General features: G+C 32.8%; 1 protein-coding gene across 1 annotated transcript in view; it reads right to left on the reverse strand.

Annotated features, from left to right (window-relative positions):
• The window catches only part of Cln7 (CLN7/MFS domain-containing 8), a 12,201-nt gene extending 7,814 nt beyond the window's left edge, over nucleotides 1–4,387 (reverse strand). Inside the window, exons 1-2 of the mRNA XM_011497757.1 lie at nucleotides 4,188–4,387; nucleotides 1,872–2,115 (exon numbers count right to left, since the gene is read on the reverse strand). Coding sequence (XP_011496059.1) covers nucleotides 1,872–2,115; nucleotides 4,188–4,364 — 421 coding nt within the window. The 5' untranslated portion in view covers nucleotides 4,365–4,387. The remainder of the gene's footprint in view (nucleotides 1–1,871; nucleotides 2,116–4,187) is intronic.
• Nucleotides 4,388–24,413: the final 20,026 nt, after the last annotated feature.

The raw sequence follows: 24,413 nt of genomic DNA on the forward strand, positions 1-24,413 counted from the left end.
ATAAGAGTAGGGAAAGCGAATGAATCTATTGAAAATTTCGAAATAATAATAAAATGAATGACGATAATTATGATATTTATTGTCGTTCGAAAATTTCGTTTTCGTTCAATAATGTCTGTCAAAATGATTTAATAGAGCAAAAATATGGAATAATGTAATAAGGTTTGATTATATTCAATGGCTGTAAAGCCTTTATATAAGACCATCTCAAAGCCGAAACCTGAATTTATATTCTTATGAATAATGGGAGATATGAAATCGCACGGCTCAGCAAATTTAATTGAATGACAATTGAATGAGAATACATTTATTATTAGAATAAATTGTTATTGAAAATTGATATTATCTTTTTAAAAGTCATTACGATGATTGTATGGGCCATGCCGAGTGTAACATTTAAGATCAATTTGAGGCTTTAATCAATACAGAAGAATTACATCCTCTATTGATCATCGATAATAATTGTAACAATCATTGTGGATCCTTTAATGGATTTAATGGTAAATGAAAGAAGAGCTTAAATAATAAGTGATTACAATTTACATATCGTGCTTTATGTAGAATATTCGCAATTTACGAATCTTATAAAGAAATAAAATTTCCGATCATATTAAATGGTAATTGAATTGTTTTCAACTCGGTAAATGAAAGAATAATCGGATGCATACTGGGCGCTCGGTGATTACGAATATTTATATTTGTAGTATCAAAATTTGGAATCATCTCCTTAATGTAAACATTATTACCACAAACAGCTTTACTATTGTCTTACGTTAACTTAGGGAATTATTAATATTGATTTTTACGAGCAAGTGTTCATTGCGTCTTAATCCGTATGAATTTGTCGTAAATGAATTTGAATTTTAAAGGAAGGAAAAAAAATCTTTATTAGGCGTAATTAATTGATGTAATGATTGACGTCATCGATGAGGTATTTGCCATTATAAATATTTGAATAAGTCATATTATCGAAAATCTTTGTACGATAGGATCTTGGAGGGAATTGATGATCGAAATCGTTGCTTTAGCCTTCTCGGTCGACACCTACGAAATATTTCTTTATCAATTTGAAATTGATTGTACGTTGAATGATAATGCATGTACACGTCATAAACATAGTTGAATTTTCATTCGGTCGAAAGAAAATGTTGATGTTGTTATTGTGTATTGAAGAACGTAATGGCCCATAGATTGTTCGGAAAAAGTAGAAAATCCCGGCTGAGCTTTTGAATTTCGAATAAAGATGCAAAATATTCTTAAAATTTACTTTAAATTTGAGTTCATATTTAAGAATCGAATACTAATGTATAAAAGCTCGTATATAAATGTGGTCCCTGGACAATGATACAACCAATCATTGTTTAAAAAAGCCATGTGACTGCAAAATCGAAGGGAAAAATAGAAAAAGCTTATTGATCGATGGTTATAATTGTTTGCTATTTTCAAATAAATTTTGAATAGACGTGGCAAGCCAACCAGCGGCATTAGAAGTTTCTCTGGAATTCTTTAGAAACTATTTGCTTGGTAATTGCATAGTAACGATTTTAAAGGTAATTGTATAGGGAACTCCTACAGCTAACATTTTCTACTTATGTAAACTTGTATAAATAAGGCACTTAAAAGATTCCTTTTTATCATTGGGTCGTTTGTAATGATGTACACTTAAGATGTATATTTATCGTTGTATTGCAAGCCTCGTGGAAGAGAATAACATCCCAAAAGCTTGTACATACAACAGGCCTCCCTGTTTATTCGACACTGCCATTGTTGCGGTGGTCAGAGCCGAATTCCAACCGGCATCTTTTCTTCCTCTCCGAAAAGTCAAAGAAAAGTCCCGTAAAGAAGCGGGAGAGGATTGTCTAGGTCATTACCTGAGCTGACTCCGACGAAGAAGCGCGAGACGATCATGACGGTCTTGTGGTCGCCCGGTAATACCTCGATGGCACTGTAGACGGCCGAGGTGAGGGTGAAGAGGGCGAGTGTTATGAGGATGGGCAGCCTGACGGAGCCGCTGCGATTGCCCCACCAGCCGACCAGCGGCGAGAAGAGCATCTGGCCCAAAGGATTGGCCGCCACGACGTAGCCCATAAATTCCTTGCTCGCCGAGTTGTCCAGCTGAAAATTTTTGCCAACGCCGGACTTAATATTTCAACTTCGATCCTCGTAAATTCGTCGCGTGACCCACGCGAGATTCCCTCTTTGTTTATACCTCCTCCGCCCTGTGGCTCCCTGCCCCGCCGTTCCTATACCTGTGACTTTTTTGCGTGTCGAAGATCGCGCGCGGGAACCGAGAGAACAAATCGAGGGATGTTAAGGGGGATTCCGGGGCCATCCGCGCGGCCAACTTGTCGCCGTCTCCACGGTTTTATTTTTTGTCTTTATAGGAGGCCCGAGGAATCTCATCAGTCCTTTGTGGTCCACCCCCCCCCTCTCTCTCTCTCTCTCTTTCTCTCTTCATCGTCGTTGCTTAAACAAAGAGGGAACGCGATATATATATATATATATATATATATATATAGAGAGAGAGAGAGAGAGAGAGAGAATTAAAACAGAAAAATTCACTTCTTCCTTCGGATGTTACAGACTGTGCATTTTTCCTTCTATCTCGGCTTCTTCTTCTCGTAGAGTCTCTCTACTTCTTCGTCATCTCTTTTTTTTTTATTTTTTTATTTTTTTATTTTTTATTCTTTAAATGGGAATTCAGGATGGTTTTTCGGCACACTTCAAATCGTTTCGGTAGAGAATTTTAATTCAATACATTAGAGCCACAAAAAGTACGGTCGATGGGAAATTTATTACACGTGGTCCGTGCTTTTTTTTTACGAACACATTGGTATAAGTAAGTAAGTATAAAATTTAATATTTAATCGAAATCATCTTTTGTAAGGCGCGAGTGATACATACATGGAATAATATGCAGTGGAAGTAAAGATACTTTTATTCTTATGGCATTTATGGTCAAATTTTAAATTTTAACTTGAAATATAGCAAAATCGATAGAAGCATACTCTGAATAATGTAATATATACATTTTTTTTAAGTATTTATGTAATATTCTTAGTGTATGAAAGAAATCATTGAATGACAGATTTATATATTTAAATGTTATTATTTGTAATTATTGAAATTATTTGGCATTTAAGATGTCATGAAGTTCATTCGATATTTATCTATCCTTTTCTTTATTAAATCTATGACTTTATTAAGGCCTAGTCTTATGTTGTTTTTTTTTTTTTTTTTTTATATAAATAAAGTGCAATTTCTTAGGTACTTTAATGATAAATGAGCTGCTTAATTTTTCTCGATGTTTAACACAACGGATAGCTAGCAAGTAATAAGCGTCAAAAAATTAATTAAAAATTTCTATGCGATTTAATAATTATTAAGAAGACTATAATTCACAGGTACGCTTTGTACGTAAATGGATGTATAAGAACTTTAATGTCCCTGTGAATACTTTTATAACTTCTTTAAGAGACAATTACATGAATATTAGCGGAGCTTGGCAAATAACGAATTTTCCATAATAGCTACTTGCAAATAATTAAAAATGAAATTGTATGCGATTTCTCTCTTTTTATTTTTTATTTGATATCTGTGTACGGTCAGTTTTCACCAATAATGCCTTTATGTTTAAAATAAAATTATCTATATCTTATAAAGCAATAAATTCAAATATAGACAGGGACAAAGGCTTATTTTTCTAATTTTTCATCTAATTATCGGTAAAATAGAATAATAGAATATTGCCAAAATTTTATAAGATTTAAGATTAAAGAAAAATCATTTCAAACCAAATGACCTACAAAAGATCATTGTATTGAAAAAAGTTTTCAATGCACATTTACAATATCGCTTTACAAAGCACGTCGAAACTTATTTATTATCACGAGTTTCAACATTCGTAACTTTAACGCGATAAAACAGATTTTTCAAATCATAAACATCATTATGCGATTATGACATTAATTTATTCATTACCAAAAGTCCCGATGCATAAAGGGGATTTAAATACTGTTAATCAAATAATGCCGAGACGCGTGTGTTGCAAATTATGTAACTTTCGTGTTATATCATAGAGAGCATCTACGAAACTTTCGAAGGAAATGGCCGTGCGCGGGGATTAACGAGCAGGAGAGCGAAAGCTCTAAAGCTACGCTTGAACTGATTGTAATGTGGTTGGTTACCTTTTCCAAATATGGCCAGACCCCGGTCAAGATAATGCTGAATCCCAGGGACATAAGAAACATGGTGAAGTAAATGATGTAAATACTTCTAAAGCGCTCCTTCCGCTCCTGAACGGTTTCGAGATCATCGTCGACGGGAAGTGGGCGCTCAACCCTATTTAAACAAAGAACGTTCATCTCTCGCTTATTGGTCGTACTTCAATTTTTCATGCCTACAAATCATCTTGCGAAATTACGCCGCTAACTGTTCAGCATCAAAGCAATATCCAGCTATACTAGATTCGTGTGCGTGTCATTCATCTTAATACTTCTCCTCCTCCTCCTCCCCCGCCCCGCGCTATCCCAATCACCCCGTTCAAACGTTCACCCTTCCCTCGCCACCGCCGCCACAATTACGAAGCTCGATTATTAAAGCCATTAGTCATGCGATGTTTCGGGAGTACCGTTATTTTGGAAATTGTCGAAAAAAGTATGCGCGCTCCAGCAACTGTTTCGCTTTGAACGGTGCGATTTATTGCATACATACTACGTAAAGGAAAGTAGTAGTCGGTTATATTCATAGAATTTTCCGTGAAATTAACCTAATCTCGCGATTGCCAGTCCTCCCTCTGCCATTCTCGAGACTACTTTATGAAAAATTTAGAGCACTTGCAAACTTTGAATATCACACCAGAATTAAAGGTGGCCTGATTTTTCGCTAGACTTCTTTATTATATTTACATATGCATTAGTAAGCATAAGAAGTAAAAAAGAAAAAAGAAAAAAGAAAAAAAAATGCTTATTTCAGCGCTTATAATAATTTTCATTTACTTTTATTATCAATTGCTTGACTTGACAAGCTGCTACTAAATAACTATATTTAGCGTCTCAACTAAATAATTCGGTTTTAAAGATGAACTGTATTATCGTATATTTCGCAGCAAATATTCTTCCACAATTTAGTCAGAATATCAATGAATTTTGCGACTAAAGTTAAATGACGTAAATATTAATGAATAATTAAATAATTCAAAGCGCATTGGATGAAAATACTTATCTAGTACACATGAAAAGTTACGTAAAAATAAAAAAAAAAAAAAAAAAAATAGAAAACACGTTCGGTAAAATTGAATCAATTTATATGCGAGTTATTTATTGCTAAGAAACATTTGTTTATCAAACATTTTTATGTATTATTTTTCTTCCCACATGTTTATACTATTTTAATTTTAGTATTAATGTAGAATTATCGTAATTATATATATATATATATATATATATATATATATGTCACAAGCGTCAATAGGTACTATAAAGCTTCTATCTTGTCAATTATTTATTTGCTCAAAAACAAACAAAAAAAAAAAAACCAAAAAAAAAAACAAAAAAAAAACGCCTCGTTTAACTAGATTTCGTTCTAATGTTTGTCAAATTATAATGAATTCATCCCTGTACATATTCTTCTACTCCAATATCTATTTTTCTATTTTTCACATCTTATTGGCCCATAGTAGCTTAAAATCGTCCACCTATAATTAAAGTTACCTCTATGCACTTAACCACTAGGGAATTAGAAATGCGGATGCCGAGTATTTGGAATGGAAGTTTTACTTTACATTTTTCACCTCGCGTATGACTAGCCGGAGCAACGTAAAGTCTCGGTACTTGACGACTAACCTGTTATTTCATGAGCTAGCGTTACGCATTTATGTCAAGACCAAGCACGTGCGGATAGTGTACTACGTCAAGTTTGAGCACCATATAATTCGTGCATTGAAACATCTAAAGGGATTTTAAACTTTTTATTACACCTTATAAGAAATACATTCTCCACGATGAAATGAAATTAGTAGTCTTCCGTTGTACGTAGGTACGTATTTAACGTTGGAGAGAGAAAAGGAAAACTTTGTAAAATGCTTAATAACGTTCACAAATCACTAATACCAATTCCTTTGATATTTAAATTATATGCATAAGGGCATTATATGATAACTCATCAGTTTAATATCAATTTAATTTCTAAAGCTAATCTAGCCTTATTCGCGCATGATATTGATATTATTGAAGCTTCGTGTGTTCATCGACTGTACATTTATTTGACTGTACATTAAAAAGAAAAATATATTCCGTTTGAAAATTTTCGGATTATAATTAATCTAACAAATTAGCTGAAATAAATTTTATATCTCTCCGGGCGACCGAACATTTCTTTAAAACGAGTTCTCATTTTTCATAGCAAATCTGCTTCTATTGAGATCAAGACCCCAAGTCATAAAATTATTAACCTTTTTTCCTGACACTTTCTGAAATTTCTCAACATACACTATACACTATTTATTATTCCCCCCCCCCCCCAATCAAAAATTACTAAAAGAAAATTGCACGCATAAGTGTTTTTTTTTTTTTATTTTTATTTATTTATTTATTTATTTATTTATTTATTTTTTTTTTTTAATGTTAAAGCATAAATCAGTACAATTACAATAATAATAAGTCTCGTTACGACTTTAAAGAATTTGCAATAAAGCATTATGTTTCTTTTTGAGAAAATTGGTATAAGTTTAAGTTAAAATTGAGTCGTGTATCGACCCGTTAACCCAGATTGAAACATAACTTTTTTTTTTTTATATAAAGATTCATTCAAAAAAAAACTCAATCCTTTTAAGGTATTCCGGAGGTTTCAATCTAAGAGCTAGTAAGTAATAAAAATTTACGATTGCACTTACACGAGTGAAAATATTTAACAATCTTAAATCGCCCGTCTCTAACCAAAGGTTTCTTATGTGGGCGAGTTTTGAAATTAATTTATTATTTTTTATTAAAGAAGTTTGAAGAATCGGGTAGAGCCTTTCCCCCTCCTCTCGCCTCCCTCCCAATCCCCCTCCTCTCTCCTTTAAAACAACATAGATAATATTACAGACGGCGAAGTAAGCGAATTCACGAGAAAGTGGATAGGACTGGCCGAGATCATAATAAAATCACGTCTACCTATTAAGAAAAATCCTAATCAAAATATCTGGCTAAGAATTACAATTGTTGGAAATCGCGATTGTTACTATTGCCTTTGGCTTGTTTCTGCCTTGGATTATTACGCGCTATCATTGTACGGGCAATAAGCGATGCCAACGAATGTGAAGAAAGCCAAAACTGTTTAAAGTCGTTCAAGGCTATCAGCTGCAGTCGTAAAATGATTCGGTAAACTGCGCGAGTTCGACGGATCACGTACGTACATGAGCTTGGAAGGTTGAAATTCTTTCGAGCAAAGCAGCTCGTAAAATAGCCATATTGGGAAATGTATTTTGAGACGAAAAGAAGTGACGTAGATTACCAGAAGTATATAAATAATGAATATTACAAGTCATTTAACGTGTCAATGATTTTATAGACTCGAGGCTTCCATAAATGCCCCATGTATATTTCATGCTAGTGATTGGTCTCTAGTGAAATAGCATTTTGAGCTTAAGATCGAAGCTTTTTCATTCGTTCATTGAGAAAAACAAATGAAATCGGAGTAAAATCACGGCATCGTTTATCCATCATCTCACAATTTTAGATGAAAAATTCTTTATTGTAAAAGCTCTCGTTCACGGATCTACCATAATTGATTGTATAAGTATAGTAGTATTTATTATTGTTGGTATTAATCGTTAGAGCGAGACGAAATAATCGGATGCTTCGTTAAACTAAGTACGCGCTTTTCAAAGAATTATAATTTTATTAACGAATTCCAATAATCAATATAAGAGGCGGAAAGTGTTCTCGGCAGATTCATATAACGCGAGAAAGGAAAAGGCCACATTTTATCGGCAAGCTAATAAAATTCGGTATATTTGGATGGCACCAAGTGCAGCTGTATTGAGTGAAAACTTGGTAAAGTCAATTGTCTTTAATCAACGAAACCCGCGATATCAATTATAATTGCCGATCGATATCGATGATAACGACGTCGACATTTACGCCTAAAATTCTTATCAGATTCATTCGGCCGGTGCATCCATTCACATCCGCATCCCTATCCGCATCCGCATCCGTATCCACATCCGCTTCCGCATCCGTAGCCGATTCAACAAATCGACGATCGAAAGCGCGTGACAAACCTTTGCCGCCACCAGGTCGAAGTCCTTCGCCAGCAGGTCATCCTCGCGGGACGTTATCGTGTCGCTTGGCTGAAAGAGCTCCCGCGCGGCTCGTTCGCACGAGGATAAGAAATGGAAGGGGGACGATCGACGAAAGAAAGACCCTCGCAGCTCCACCAGTAGCGTCGATTTCGGGAGCCTGCGTCATAAAACTCGCTCATTGCGAGAGGATATCATCCTTCTGTCCTTGTCGCCGCAGTGCTGAAGTCCACTATGACTCTGTAAACAAGTGTCCTTTTGGTTGGTTCACATTTTTATATTTATGGTAACTATTATAATCAGTGAGCGGATACTATTACAGATCTCTCTCGTCACCCCACCCCACCCCCCCCCTCCAACCATCAATGCCGTTCTCATCTATTAATTCTTCTACTCGGAAATTATTTCATTATGACATTTAGATAGATAAACTCACTAATGGAATTCGCATCTACTTTTCTATCGACTTTTTTCGATCAGCTATTGTGGAGTTTCGTAAAATTTTAAGCTTCATTATATCGAATACAATTACATTGCAAAAAATTGGCATTTACGCGTTTGCAAATTGAAAAATCTATTATAAATACGCGAATTGAAACCATTCTCGTTTGAGTTAAAATTTATATATATTGTTTTTATAATCAATCGCAATGCTATAAAGTAAGAATGGATTTCCCTTGTTGTTGTTGTTGTTGCTGCTGTTGTTGTTGTTGATGATGTTGTTGTTGTTGTTGTTGTTGTTGTTGTTGTTGCTGTTAAAAAATTGCGAAATCTTGCTTTCATCGTTTAAATTAATAGAATTTGTCATAATTAAAAACGTTGGAAATCCTTTCTTTGAAACGATATTTTTCAAAGCTTTTATGCAATGAAAAGTTATCTCTATTTTTATATGGTCGAAGAATATCGTGGCACAAACAATATCTTGCTTTTCGAAAATATTTCTACCATCGTTTCGGAATACATACACTTAGGAATACAAGCACGTATGTAACTGTGTGCATGTGCATGCATTAATGACGAACGGATTAATCATACTTTATTTGAAAATTGCACTTTATCGTATGAGAATATATGAATATTTTACAATAGTATTAAATGAAATTTAATGTGATATAGAGAAAATATGTTTTTGGATATAATTGAAGTTTTTCTATCCAATTTGTCGCATAAAAATAAATATGTTTTATGGTAATAATCGCAATTGAATATTGAAATGATTAACAATTTAATATTTTATATTCTAAATTATAAGACAGAATTTCAATTCTAGTGATTATTTTAACAGAAACTAAATTTTCTTGAATAATCAATCGTATATTTCAAATTATAAACGCTCTCTACAATTTAATCTACAATATTATGCCCTTTTTAACGAAATTTTACTTAAATATAATATATTTTAGCAATAAATTGTTCTCCATATTAACGTAATCCAATCCAATTTGATAAGTATAATATTGTCGTAGAGTAATTTAAAACTGAAATCTATCTACATAATGCAATTAATATATCTTTAACAATACATTTTATTCGACTAATGAGCATGTAGAGTCCTAAATAATAGTATCATTAATAATAATATCGCATAAAAAAGCAATGAGTATAATTTATATCGTGAAAATAATACTTTTATTTCAAGGCAAATCATTTTTTTATGATCTGTTGAAACGCAAGTATTTGTGAAAGAAAATACGAGAACTCTTTAATCGACGATGTATCTTCCTTCAAAACTATTTCTCTTTGTCAAATTAATTATTTCACCTCCGAGGAAACTCTCTTAAGTTTAATATAAAATTATTCATTGCGAAATAAATTAATATCCCCGAAAATTTATATTATTCAGGAATTATAACAAAATTGGGTAGAGATCGATTTTTAACGCTGAATAATCGTTGCAGTGATATGGAATGCCATCCTTTCACCGTTTTACGAATTCCATAAAATTTTTAGCTTTGCATTCATTGATTATAGGGAAAGCGAAAAGATTGTTCAGTAGTGTTTGGAGTATCTATTCCAATAACATTCATAACAATGCTAATATTACAGGGATGTTACTTTTTTTTTTGTTTTTTTTTTGTTTTTTTTTTGTTTTATTTTTTTTTTTTTGCTTTTTTTTTACTTTTGAAGCAGTAAGTGTAAAAAAGCAATTGTATTTTTTTATGGTCTTTTAAATATTAAAGCAATACGTTAAGTATGGGAGCTTAAAGTGAAGAGAATAGAAAAAGTATGAGTTATGAGTAATATCAAGTAGCCTCGGCTCTTGATCTTGCACTTTATGGCTTTGCTACTGAATGGGTTTGTTTTAAATTTCAAGAGGTTATTAAAAACATAATTTTATTATAAGTACATTGAGAAAAAACAAAGATTGAAAATCTCAAATATGTACGGGATGTTATGTTATTAATTGAATTAATCAATCTTACTCTACCGACAAAGGCTAAATATTTCTTTAAATTTCAAGAATTCAGCCGTCTTGTGGAAAACATTCAAATCTATTTGATCTTCAATATATTACTACTATCAAATTATAATGAATAGTGTGTCGTTTAAAAAAGGATAGTATTTTTCTCTTTGGGACATTATACGTTAAATTTTTACTACGCATCAAAGTAAAATTTCCGCTAGGAATTATTTTATTTTGAAAAGTTAAAATGGGAAAACTGTTACATCAGAAAGTAAATTGAGATAAAGAATAATTTTTATTATCCCCATAAAAACTGTAGAATCCTACACCAGGAATACAAAATAAATGTATATTCGTTTGATGAGCATACTTATATACGTTCATCCTTTTCTTTTATTAAATGCAATACTTTGATGCTCTAACGTCGTAATGCGACACATTAATTTCATTGATTTAGTTTATTATTTGAGAATATATTTATCATCACTTCCTTATTATACTTTTTCAATCAGATACGGATTTCCCTTATATATTTTACATTATTAAATTGTAAATTATAATAACCGATTAATTATATATTATTATTATGTTTAGCGAAATCATCATCAAACTGGCTTAAGATTTGCATTATCTATAAATTAACAAAAATATTACAAAACTTAACGAACACTTAAATTTGACGTTCTCTTTGAAGTTTCACTTTGTCTTTTAACATTATAATCTTCATTATATAAGTTATTTACAATTTAATTTTTCATCTAAAATTTTCAATTTCAATCCATGTTATTTTTTTTTCAAGGTAATAGAAATACAAAAATTACAGTCGAAAAATAAATGTATGACTTTTCCCTTAAGTACAATATATGAAATTCCAGCATATAAATTTCAAAGTGACTATACTGTTTAGCAAAACTTTATCTATAAGTTTTTGCATTTCAAATTTTTCATTATTCATTTCATTATATTTTCCAAAATATTGTTAAATGTATTTATGCAAATATTAACTGAATGCTATCATGTCTTACAGGTTAAAATTTCTTTTCGCAATGTATTTTCATAATTACGTTAATATGTAATTGAGGAAAAATCATTGATAGCAAATATAATTTAATTATCAATTAAAATTCACTCATCAATAATAATAATAAAATCTAAATGTGAATTCTTCAGCGAAAGTTAATACTAATACAAGTCTTTTTATAAAGAAATACGTTGTTCGATTCATCTAACCCTTATCGAAAACATTTCTATTACATTCTGAGAAATCATTTATTTGTAAACTTAGAATTTCATTAGACTTTAAAATTATTAAAATAGATTTAAGTTTTAGTACCGATATTACGTTTATTGGAACATTAAATAATTCCTCCGGATGTTGCTAATAAATATTTGCATTTTTCAAAAATATGCATAATTAAAGAGAATTAGCAGTGCCAAAATATTTATAAATTGATTTGATTCAAAGTAATTTTTTATTTATTTGAATGAAGATCTATTTAATTACGAAATGAATGTATTTACGTTATTTATAATGGAAAGTATCCCCTAACAAATTGAATGTTACGTATAAAATAAATTCCGAACGACAAACTACATTATTATATCACATTATAATGGACAAATTAAAATTCGAAAAAAGTTTTAAGTAATCAATTGCAAATTATACTTAAATATTATAATGCAATTTGTAATTTTATATTTATTATATAATTACCGCGTAACCGTATATGCGTTAAAAAAACTTTTGAACTTTAATTAACATTGTAATTTGAATTATTTTTAATCAAATAAATATTGCTACTATTGATCACACTAATTTCAGTGAAATTTTCTAATTTATAATTGTTCTATTATGTTCTCCAAAAAAACGTCTAATTCAAATTGTACAAAATTTATATTAAACACCATATGAATTATAAATTTCATTTTCAAAATTACATGATTTATCTGATCATACAATTTTAATTATAAGATTTTCATGTTAAATTGGTTTAAAAAACAGTCTGTGTATTTGTTTCATAACAATTCATTTTCACTTGAGAGTAATTACAGACAGAGAAAATCAAAATTTTACTTTTGAATATTTAAAAATATTCGCATTATTCGCATTCGATAGAAGAATAACGATTGGTCGCAATGAACGAAATACTTAATATTATTATAAAATAATGATTTGTTGACAAATGCCGATTAGTCGATGAAAGTATGATTTTCGAGAGTTTCGATTTCAATATTAAGTAGACATGTTAGTATATTGAATGTTATTTTATCATTCCATTATTAGTCAGATATATGAATAGATTACTATTGTTATTAATTTATCATTATTATTATTATTATTATTATTATTATTATTATTATTATTATTATTATTATATTATGAAACACGAATAGTAATTGGAAATTAAAAAATTTTATTTTCGCAAGATGCGCAGCTCGCGAGTCATTGCGCATACATATGAATGGTTAAAATTTGTAGAATAAATTTGAATTTTGATATCGATTATGCAAATTAGCTTTAATTATTCCATCTTAGCCTTTTATAGAATGCACTCAAGATATCGATATTAATAATTAAATAATTAATAAATATAATCTAATTTAACTGTAATGTATTTATTTTCTTCAATGAGACAATGAATCCTTCATTGTTGTTTAATAATCAAATGAAATTCCATTTTAATTAAATCGGAATTTTAACATATCAACAGAGCAAGCAATTAACATATCATCAAATACTATTATTTCCAATACTGGTTTTTATAAATTTTCTAAATGTTGTTGAACAATATAGAAGAATAGTATGCCCCCTATTTTATTTCGCCACCAAATTAATTTTGAATGTCTTATAAAGTACTTGAATTTTTTTTTTAAAAAGGATATAAATCGGTTGCTGGTACTACAGAAGCCTTTAGTAGAGTTTCTACATTATCGGCAGTTGGATTAATTTTTTTTAAAAATTTATTTAATATTATGTTTTCTTCAATGAGTTGATTTTTTTAACGATGCTTACGAGTGAATTTGAATTGAAGTTTAATTAGGCTTTCTAATTTATTTTCAAGATCAATTGCAAATTATTGTACAAACATGTTAAATTAAATACATACCATCGAATGTAAAGATCAGCTGCTTCGAACAAAAACGAATATAATATGAAATTTTTCATTATAAAAGCGGCGATATACATTTAATACTTAACTTTAATAAATTATCATTGACAGAGCAAGCACTCACTGTGAGTACTCACAGGTTAATGGAAGAAAGGCGAAGAAAGGCGAAGAAAGGCGAAGAGAGGCGAAGAGAGGCGAAGAAAGGCAAAGAAAGGTAAGACAGAATTTAATCGAAAAAATTCGTAAAATTGCAATTTATCGCGATACGTAGAGTATAATATATATTCTGTTTGTTGTTTAATAGAATAGTTTAATAGACAGATGAGAGGTACTTAATAAAAATTGATTGATAATCTTTCATCAAAGAGACTCGTGAAATCCGAGTCCACCTTTGATAGAAGCATTATCGAGCAATTGCAAGTAATATTATATTCTTCTCCAGTTGGAATTTCTAATTTTTCAATACTTGGGAAAATGCTATGTATTTATGAAATAGTACGGCTTCATTAGCGTAGAAATGTCAATTTTTTTTCTTCCTTTTTTTTTTCTTTTTCTTTATGTAACTATGGACGCAATATTCAATTGCCTATTATCAATAATTTTACGAGATCGAACATTTTTAGCCGAGATAACGCTGGATGGCATTATTTCATCTATGTTAGATTAGAGCGTATGAATGTGATGATGAATTATTCGATAAGGAGTATATAATTCAATTCTATTGAAACTCAATATGAGCAATAAAGTGAAATAAATAATTTAATGGCATTTCGTTAAATTTCATTATACAGTAGCGAAATTGTTAATAATCTATGAATTCGTTGTAGTAAAAAGGTAAACAATTTTATGAGTAATAATATCCCATTGTTCGCAAGTACATTATATGCCTACAAACGTTTTTTCTATTATTTTCTTTCGTCTGCATTCCGATAGATAATATTATGAATTTTTTTTAATGACTAACCGCCACCAACGTACTTACCGCTGGCTTTCGTAAACTGAACGAATACATTTATATCAATTTTAATAGTCTCCGTTGGAATATTAACTTTGCAGAGAAAGTCTCGTTTCAATTTCCTTCCCGAAGAGCGTAGTATAACGGACAACAGTTAAAAAAAAATAAAAAATCAAAAAATTTAAACAAATATAAAAGTCAATCAAAAAAAAAAAAAATAATAAAATAAAAATAAAAATAAATAAATAAATAAATAAATAAATAAATAAATAAATAAATAATAATAATAAATCGAAACAACAATCAACGATAACAACAATCAACGATAACAATGAAAAAACAAAAACAAAAACGTCTGTAAGGAGACGAGTGAAACGATTTATGAAAAATAACTTTCTCTTCGGACTCTTCGACTGGAAGCTGCCAACGCCAACAGAAATTCGTATTATTATAAAAGAATGCTTTTCTCAAGGCCATTGGGAGTAGCATAAAAATTACTTGCAATTCCAATAAGATTTTAACGTGGCATTATATGATCATCATTATTAAATCAAAGATATGGCAGAATATATTAAATTTCTCATAAATAAAATCACGGTGAAATTTCTGAATAATGATCCCCTTATCATTATAACCGCGAGCATCAAAAATTCCAAACGAAATTTTTACCGTTGCTGAGCAAACTCCAAGCGAGGTCCAAGCCCATCGCCCACTAAACTTCTCGCATTAAATGGCACAAATATTCCTTAGCTCAACGCTCAATGCCCATTCGCCCGCGCATTTTACAACGGAGAAGAACTTTTCCCTTCGATGTGAAATACCACAATTTCACAAGCTTATACTATTGGCTGCCAATTTCGTATCTCCTAAGCTGATAAGGCCTTTAAAAAGTCGAACGAGATACGACGTGCCCACTTATCTGCTCCACTATCTCAAATTGATTAGTGCATTAACAACAACAACAACAACAACAACAACAACAACAACAACAACAACAACAACAACAACAACAACAACAACAACAACAACAACAACGACGACGACGACGACGACGACGACGACGACGACGACGACAACAACAACAACAACAAAGACAAACAAAAATTAAAAAAAATAATATAAAAAAAAACGAAAGAAAAACGAAAGAAGAAAATGGCACGACGATTTTACGTGAAGTAGTGAGCTCTGCCTCATCATCTCCGCTCCAAATCGATAAATCGACCGTAAATTTTTCTCTTCCCGAGGAGCATTATTAATTAACGATTGTCGATGCTTACGGTGGACGACGCCCTCTCACCAGGACGCGTCTCTCATCTGCCCACGTACTCGCCAGGCTCCTCGCGGGCGAACCCGGCAATTATCGCATAACGGCTTCGATCGGCATTCGCGCTCTCGGCGCTACGCCACTGCTGCGAGTCCCGGGTAACTGCGGAGTCGCGGAGTCCCGGCCCCGAGTACGCGGGCTACTTTCCCAATGAGCGATGAGCTGCGAGTAGAAAGTACGGCACTACGTATATAAGTGAATGCGGCCGTAGCTCGGGCTTCGTGTCGTCCGAGGCGAGGAAAATCACGAAAATCACGAAAATCGGCGAGGCTCGCGGCCCGGAGTCACGTCCTCGACTGCGGGCGGTCCGCGGCTTCCAGCGTCGCCGTCGACACTCGCTTCCACGGCGAGGGGAGCGGGGTGCGTAGCAGGCATCTCCTCGTTCAAATTTCTCGTTCAAGACCTCGCTGGTCTGACTCTCCTTGCGACCGGCGAACGAGTCGTGCGATTACCGCTACCTCCGCAGCCCCCGCCGCCACCGAACCCTTCAGCCACAGCCACGCGACACTTGCTTCAAAGCGTCTAAACCCCTCGTCCACCCATCCAAATTATCAAACCCCCGTGGGGTTTTTTTTTCGCGAAAAAGCAGCAGCTGGGAATGGGTAGCGCGAGTCTGCTGGCCCATAAACGAGCGACGACGAGGCCCTGGAGTGAATCAGCGTCTCGTGTTCGTTTACGCAACAATGAGTGGACGGAGGGCGGCGACAGCAGGCCGGAACTTTTTCCCGCAGAGCCGACGTGACCGGTGAAAAAGGTTGCCTAAGAGATCCCGCCAGCGCAATTTTATACATACATACAAATACATATATACATATACATATACATATACATATACATATACATATACATATACATATACATATACATATACATATACATATACATATACATATACATATACATATACATATACATATACATATACATATACATATACATATACATATACATATACATATACATATACATATACATATACATATACATACTTTTCTTTTTTTTTGTGTGCGTATATACGTACGGATCGGCTCTCGGGCTAAGGAGAAAAGGAGGCACGACTGGTAGCTGTCTCTGTTCGATCGGTGATCGGATGGAATTCCCGGCTTCCACGGTTCATCGAGACTCCGGGCAGAACTTCCTCGAGGGCACGGGACCGCGACGTCTGTCTCGCGCTCGCGCACTCGATCACTTTCATGATCATTCTGCTCTTGTTGTTTTCGAAATTAGCGTTGGGGCGCTGGGATGGGCGCCGATAGGTGGCACTGCGGGCACGGATAACTCGTCGAACAATCAGCCGTGGCGATGGCAGGGGGGGGGGGTGATTGGTGGTTCTGTTCCCCGATTACCGATCGAGCCGCGTGTCAATCGCGATCTTGCACGTAGATGGCGCGATGATCGTCGTTATCAGCGCGCGGCTTTATCGATGCGCGTCTCGTCGTTTGAGGCGTTGGAGCGAAATTCCCGGCTTTTGCGAGAGCATGCATATTCCGGCCTCGAGTCGATCAAATTCATTATTCACGACTGGATTTTTGTGTTCGTTTTGCAAGAACCGCCTGATATTATAGCCTGGGTAGTATAGTTTTTATTTGGCCAGGAAGAAGGGGGACTCGAGGCGATCTTAGCGCGGAAGGTGGCCAAGGTTGCTCGGCCCGGGGGGGGGGGGGGGGGGGAGGGGCGAGGGCACATTCGTTTGTTCGAAGCGAGCTATTTCTGCGTAATCGGAGGCTATATCTAATCTCGGCGGAGTCAGCAACGAATTGAAGGGGGGTGGGGTGGGGTGGGAGGTACCGGTGTAAACAAAGGCAAAAAATTAATCATTTGGAATCGTTGGGGCCGTTGCGCGCGCTTGGGGAACACGCACATTTTTCCATTTTAAAAGTAAATTAATGTGTTTACGCGGAGATAAAAAAATTAATTTTACAAAATTTTGTGCTCTTTTGTTAATTTTTATTGATCCGTAAGTCACATGGCTTAAGTACCATTTGCCAAGATGCCGATATTATTATAATTCAAGTTATAATAATTGATAATCGTATATCGCTAGATATGCTAATGATATTGGTTTTCTACATGATAAATTTACTTGTCCCAGTTTGTTATACCGAAACTTCACTCTTGCATGAGAGTCAGCGTGTCAACTAAAATCGCTAAAAGTGCCGAGAAATCGTATATTGTTGACTGTCATCAACTGTCGACTAGCAAACACACAACTCGATACCGTTTACACGCGTTTAAAATAAAAGAAGCACGATGACTGTGGCAAACTTTTATACTCGATCGATGCGCATTAGACAGGACATAAGACTAATATTCAACTTAAATTTACTATATATTTTAAATTATTAATTAAAAGAAAATAAGCATATTAGTTTTAAGTTTTATTACATTTTTATTTGCCTACTTGAAGTGAGCGCGCACTCTTAGTGAGACGTGATGGCTCTTTTTTTCTTTTTTTGTTTCTCTTCAATGGATAAATGTTGAATTTATTTTATATAGATGCCATAATAATGATGATAATGAATATTATTAATAAAAATTTATTCTATTTGAACAAATCAATTTTAGTAAATTGAAAAAAGTAATTCAAACGAAATTTTGAATTTGTACAATTTCATTAGACGTTCTTGTCGCGTGTCCATATCAAATGTCTAACTATATGGAAGAATATTAACTTTTGTAATGTTTAGAAAGTTAAAGATCGTGTGAATAAATAATATACTTAACGTTTTATTGAATACTAACTCCACCTGTTCGACAATCGACATATAAATTTAAAAATTAAGCTTACAAAGAATTTTAATAAACCTAAAGATACATTAGTATTAGAAATTCTTATTATTTCCATAAACTTTTGAACTTTGGCTTTTTCATTATTATTTTATTATATTTTTATTTTTTCAATTAGTAAGTATATCTTAAACGCAATCTTGTATAAATTAATAAAATATTCTTCTTGTTTTTATCAACAGTATGGTTGTTTTGTATTATTCATTGTCAATGAAAAATATATTGACAATACGTTTGTTTCACTCCATACAAAATTGATATATTTTGATTGTAACAACAACAACTTTGATAACATATATTAAATATTAAAAATTCTTTTAAATAATCATGTAATAGGAATAATAATAAATGGCGAATAAAAGTTTGAAGCATAAAAGTATATGCGTTATGAAAATATTTTCCACGTAAGATGTATCAGTTATTGCCGGAATTGTTAAATTTCTTTCCCGATCGATATGTGCTAATCTCTCCTCTTTATTATTTCCGTTTTGTGCAAGTATTCACACAACAACAACATAAAGAAAACGCTTATTAATAACATTTATTATAATATTCAAAATAATTTTTAAATATTCATTTTGAAAGCATGTAACGATAATTTAATCAATAACAATTATAATAATTACTGTATACTATTTCATATAAAAAAACAACATTTGAAAGCAATAAATTAAATAATAAATTAAAATATTCTCTTTCATATTTTAACAAAGTTTCCACTAAAATTTTGAACAAATCTTAAAAATCCTAAAAATTTATTAAAAAGAACATTTTAATTTATTCAGATACTCTGCACATAATTAGCAATCAGTGCAATGAATTCAAAACATTATGCAAATAATTTGTATTAAATTTATTTAAATTTATAAATATTATGATGACACTGGTAGTTCATGACATCGATATTTGCAAGATAAAATGTCAAAGTGTAATAATATTTAAAATAAAAATCAATGACAACATAACTTCCCCATTACATTGTCCATATTTACCTATACGAATAATTTGGAAAATGATATTTTGTAACATAATGACATATATATATATATATATATATATATATATATATATATGCATGTACAATATTGTTTTGATTTTAGATAATAAAAGATCAATTTTCGTGTTTGTTGAAACTTGGTCATGTAAGGTATACTTGGACTTTATATATGAACAAGTAATATCAACATTTAAGAATAAGTCACTTTGGCCAATTAACGAAGATAAGATATAAATGCAAAGGAACGTGTAGTTTATTTATTTAAAAATATAAGATAAATGTCAGTATGTTTATTTCATCGGTAAAATATTTCTAAAACAAATGTGAACAATATGTGATTCGACGTTCTGGAGAAATAATATGAAACTGGAATCGAAGATAATTAATAAACAAATTGTAAAATGTCCAAAGTAATATTGAATCGTAAGATCGTAGATCTTGAAATTTTTTGGGAACATATATTTAAAGAGTGGAAGCGAAATTTTTAGCCATGATAATAATAAATAAAAAGAAAATCTAATGGAAAAGTATGCTTAATAAAATCCATCCAAACATTATAAATATTGATTTAAGATAATTATTTTCAAAATTGAGACTCTATCAGAGTTATTTTCTTTCATATTTTTACAACGTTTGTACAAAATTAGTATATTGATTATATATATATATATATATATATATATATATATATATATATATATCAATTTTAATAAAATGCAAATAAAAACTTGGAATAGTATAATGATAAATTTTTAGTAGAAAAATCGTAAAATATAGGAATGATCATTGTAATTGGATCGTATCGTTTAAGACGTGTCGAGTCGACAGTCAACGTAGTATAGTTTGTTATATTGTAATCTAAGAAAAGGAGAAAAGGATTAAAAGTACCGCAGAAATAATGACTTTCTCATATAACATAATAATCATCGGAGAAGACCTCAAACATAATTAGCATAATAATTAAATCGCATAGATTCAGATGAATTACAGGTGTAATGAGCATAAGAGATCTTGTTAGTAATAAATTTAATTAAATGTGTCGTTTCAGATCTAATAACATTGTCATAATAATACAGATATATGATGTCATTATATTTATGAAAATTTCAACTGAAAAATGAAATTTCAACTAAAAAGTGAATAGAATCTATTTTAATGTTTATTCATTTAGCTGATTAAAGATAAATATATGTTTTCTCTATTTATTCGTACACTACACATTATTAATTCAATTTGAATAAAATTTCGACATCTTCATAAATAGTTTGGATACATTTAATATAACAATATATATATATATATATATATAAATTTTTCAAAGAAATAAATGAAAAAATAATTGATGCAAAGAAGGGATTGGCTCGTTAAATGAGTCGAAATTAAAATATACGAGAAGTGCTCGCTTGGCAGCGACAATTTTATTTTCATGAGTTAAATGAGCTCGTGGTGAGAAAATCACAAAAGAATATAAGCATCTTATTAATTGTTCACATGTGGTGATAAATCTACCTCTTGGCATTGCTTTTTTGTTGCAAGAGTGCCGTAAGAGCGGAAACAAAGTTGCCTTAATAAATAGCATTGTCAATCGTAAAACACGCTATCACAGTAAGAATTTTAATAGAATATCAAAGCAACTAAGAAGAACACAAGAATGTCCCTTTTGACGCTGAGCGAACATCTCTCCTCCGCCCGCCTTTCACACAAATGCAACCCCAAGTGCATTAAGCAGCAGTAGAAGCCACACAGAATGGAGGAGGCTGAGAGATGCATTAACTTTATGGACAAACCGCGACCGCACTAGAATTTTGGAAATCCGTACTACGCGTACTCGTTTCTTTTGCTCCCTTGAAGAGAAAGCGAGAGAGAGAGAGAGAGAGAGAGAGTTTTGTAATGTTAAGCAAAATGTTTCTTGTAGTTACACGGCACAATGTTAGATTTTAAGCTTTCTGAAGAAGAATGCATTTGCTTTCACTTTACTTATTCCATAGTACTTATTTATGGAAGCATATAACAATGTTTCGTATTTATAATGATTTTTTGACTATTTTTCTTTAACGTAATGTAACATAAATGTTTGTATTTAAAACTTTGTATTTTAATTGATACGTCATTTTTATTAATATACGTGATAAAAGATTGGTAATAACTTATTCTAATTTCACAATTATTAACATTAATAATAATATACAAATAATTTAATTTCTTTAATTAAAAATATTAATATTAATGATACATTTTCTGGCAAATTCTTTCCATCACGTTGATAATTCAAATACTTAAGAAATGTAGACAATTCTCTATCTATTTAGTTTTAACGTGTCAATAATTATATCTTATAAAAAAACAAAAAAAAAAAAAAACAAAAAAAAAACAAAAAAAAAAATTATTTACATTCATAGTGTACGTGTTTTATGATAAACAGTATAATGTATTTCATTTCTTGGATCTTACAATTGTAAAGAAAAATTAAAAACCAATGATACAATTCTACGAAAATGAGACGTAACGTTATTGTATTATTGTTATGACAAAAAACATTTTCCTATACCTATTTACATAAGGAATTAAGTACAATCAAATATCAATAGCTCTTGATATTTGGAATTGAAGCTTTTATTGCGTGAATGTTTATTGTTAAAACAAAAGGAATACGAGTCGGAGAAATTCACCAAATTCAGCGAAGAGGAATTAGAAAGGGAAGGCGAAACACAATAACACATACACGTAAAGATGTTAAATATAAGAAGAGCACACATAGATTTATTCTGTGCATCCTACAAAAAATTTAGAGTAGTTTGCGCTCAAATAGTTATTACTGATTGGAATGAAGACTATAATAAACTGTGATTAAGACTACAATGAATAAGAATGTAATCGACAGTTTTCATTCAGCTTTCTCGTAAATAGAAATTTTTTTATCCATTAAATTCATAAAGTTCTTTTAATGAAGTGGCAAACTTGACCTTCGATATATCTATAAATTAAATAACGTTCATTTGATAAACGCGAATTGTAAATTATCAAATATTACAAAGACCAGGCATTGTGCATTGAAATTTTTGTAAATATTCTTCACCCATCAAGGCATTATTATTGTGAGCGATTATGAACTCGCGAAGCTCAAAATCATTAAGGAAACTACTAAAGCCGTGTACTTTTAATTTGTCAGATGAATCGTAGAGCAGCGGTTAATTAATCTAAGTTTTCCCTCATTGTCTACCCCAAATATAGACAGCCATATTTTACATTTTAACACCCAGTTTCCTCTCATTGGCATTTTCAAATTGGCAAAAAAACGTATAAACATAGTATGTACACATGTAACGTATGATCGAACGCGACGGAATATAATGGAATTTAGCGAAGGTAGAGTAAGTCGAGTAATAGACGTTTGCTGAAGAATTGGTTTGGAAAAGGAGTGAATACCGTTTGGGCGTGCCCAAGTTTTATGAAAGCGATCGTGCCTGCACATAAATACAGCCCTTCTTACGCGAAATGCGCAGCAGCTCGAGTAAATGCAGTTAAAGTCTCGCTTTTCAAAGCCATTACTCTTTCACCCGAAATGCCCAAGAAAGTTCAGAAGTTTGCAGTAGTATTGCAGGGGGATTTTCGTAGTCGAATGTCTTCCTCGGCAGTCGGGTCTATCGTCGTGATCCAGACGCAGGATCCTCTTGGACCGCTTGCTACACATATATATTTCGTACCTGCATTTTACCTCGACTGGTGGAATTATAGGCATTTGGTAGGGAAGGTTGTCGGGCGACGTTTCGCTCTGCTTCAACCGCAAACTCCGCCCCAAATGTAAACGTCGGTCGCGATGTTTCCGGACCGACGGAGAACCGGAGGAAAACCGATGACACCGAGCGGCGGGGGAGGATCCTGAAGGAGAAAATCACGAGCGAGAGTGGAACGAGAGTGGAACGAGAGTGGAACGAGAGTGGAGCAAGGGGAGGTAGATTGTTTAGCAACCCCCGTTGAGTAAACTCAACAACAACAGCAGCAGCAGCAGCAGCTTCCGCGTTTGAAATCACCGAGGAGGTGGTTTTCGTCTAATATGCCTGAAATATCTCCGGCCCTTGGATCCGCGAGCGCTTGCGTCAGCGCGGTAAGAGCCACTTGGACTCCCCGTCATCTTTGAGAAGCCTCCCCGTCGTCCGGTGCGCCCCCTCCGGTCGGGCATTCAAGTGCTTCGTCGGGACGAGGTGAAGGGTGCGCAACAGGTGTCGACGAGGGCCGAGCGACACGCCGACCGAGACAGTAGCGGCTTTTGTGGCTCGCGCCCACTACACAATGCTAGATCCGAGGATGGTAAGGTGCCGTCTCGAGAGGGAATTCGCCGGACTATTCATCATTTCAAGGCCGCGACCCGGCGGTGCTTAACATCCTCGCGCCAACTCGACTCTGCGCGCCAATCGATTGCGTCGCCTCTTCCACCAGCCCGTTCCTTCGCTACATTATCTTGTTCCCTCTATTTTTATTTTATCCGGACTTTAATTGTCAAGTGATTTATTCCGATGTAATCTCACGGGTCGGTCGTTTCTTTTCTGTGAATTAT

The sequence above is a fragment of the Ceratosolen solmsi genome, unplaced genomic scaffold (genome assembly GCF_000503995.2).
Source record: "Ceratosolen solmsi marchali unplaced genomic scaffold, CerSol_1.0 scaffold47, whole genome shotgun sequence".
Classification (NCBI taxonomy): Eukaryota; Metazoa; Arthropoda; class Insecta; order Hymenoptera; family Agaonidae; genus Ceratosolen; species Ceratosolen solmsi.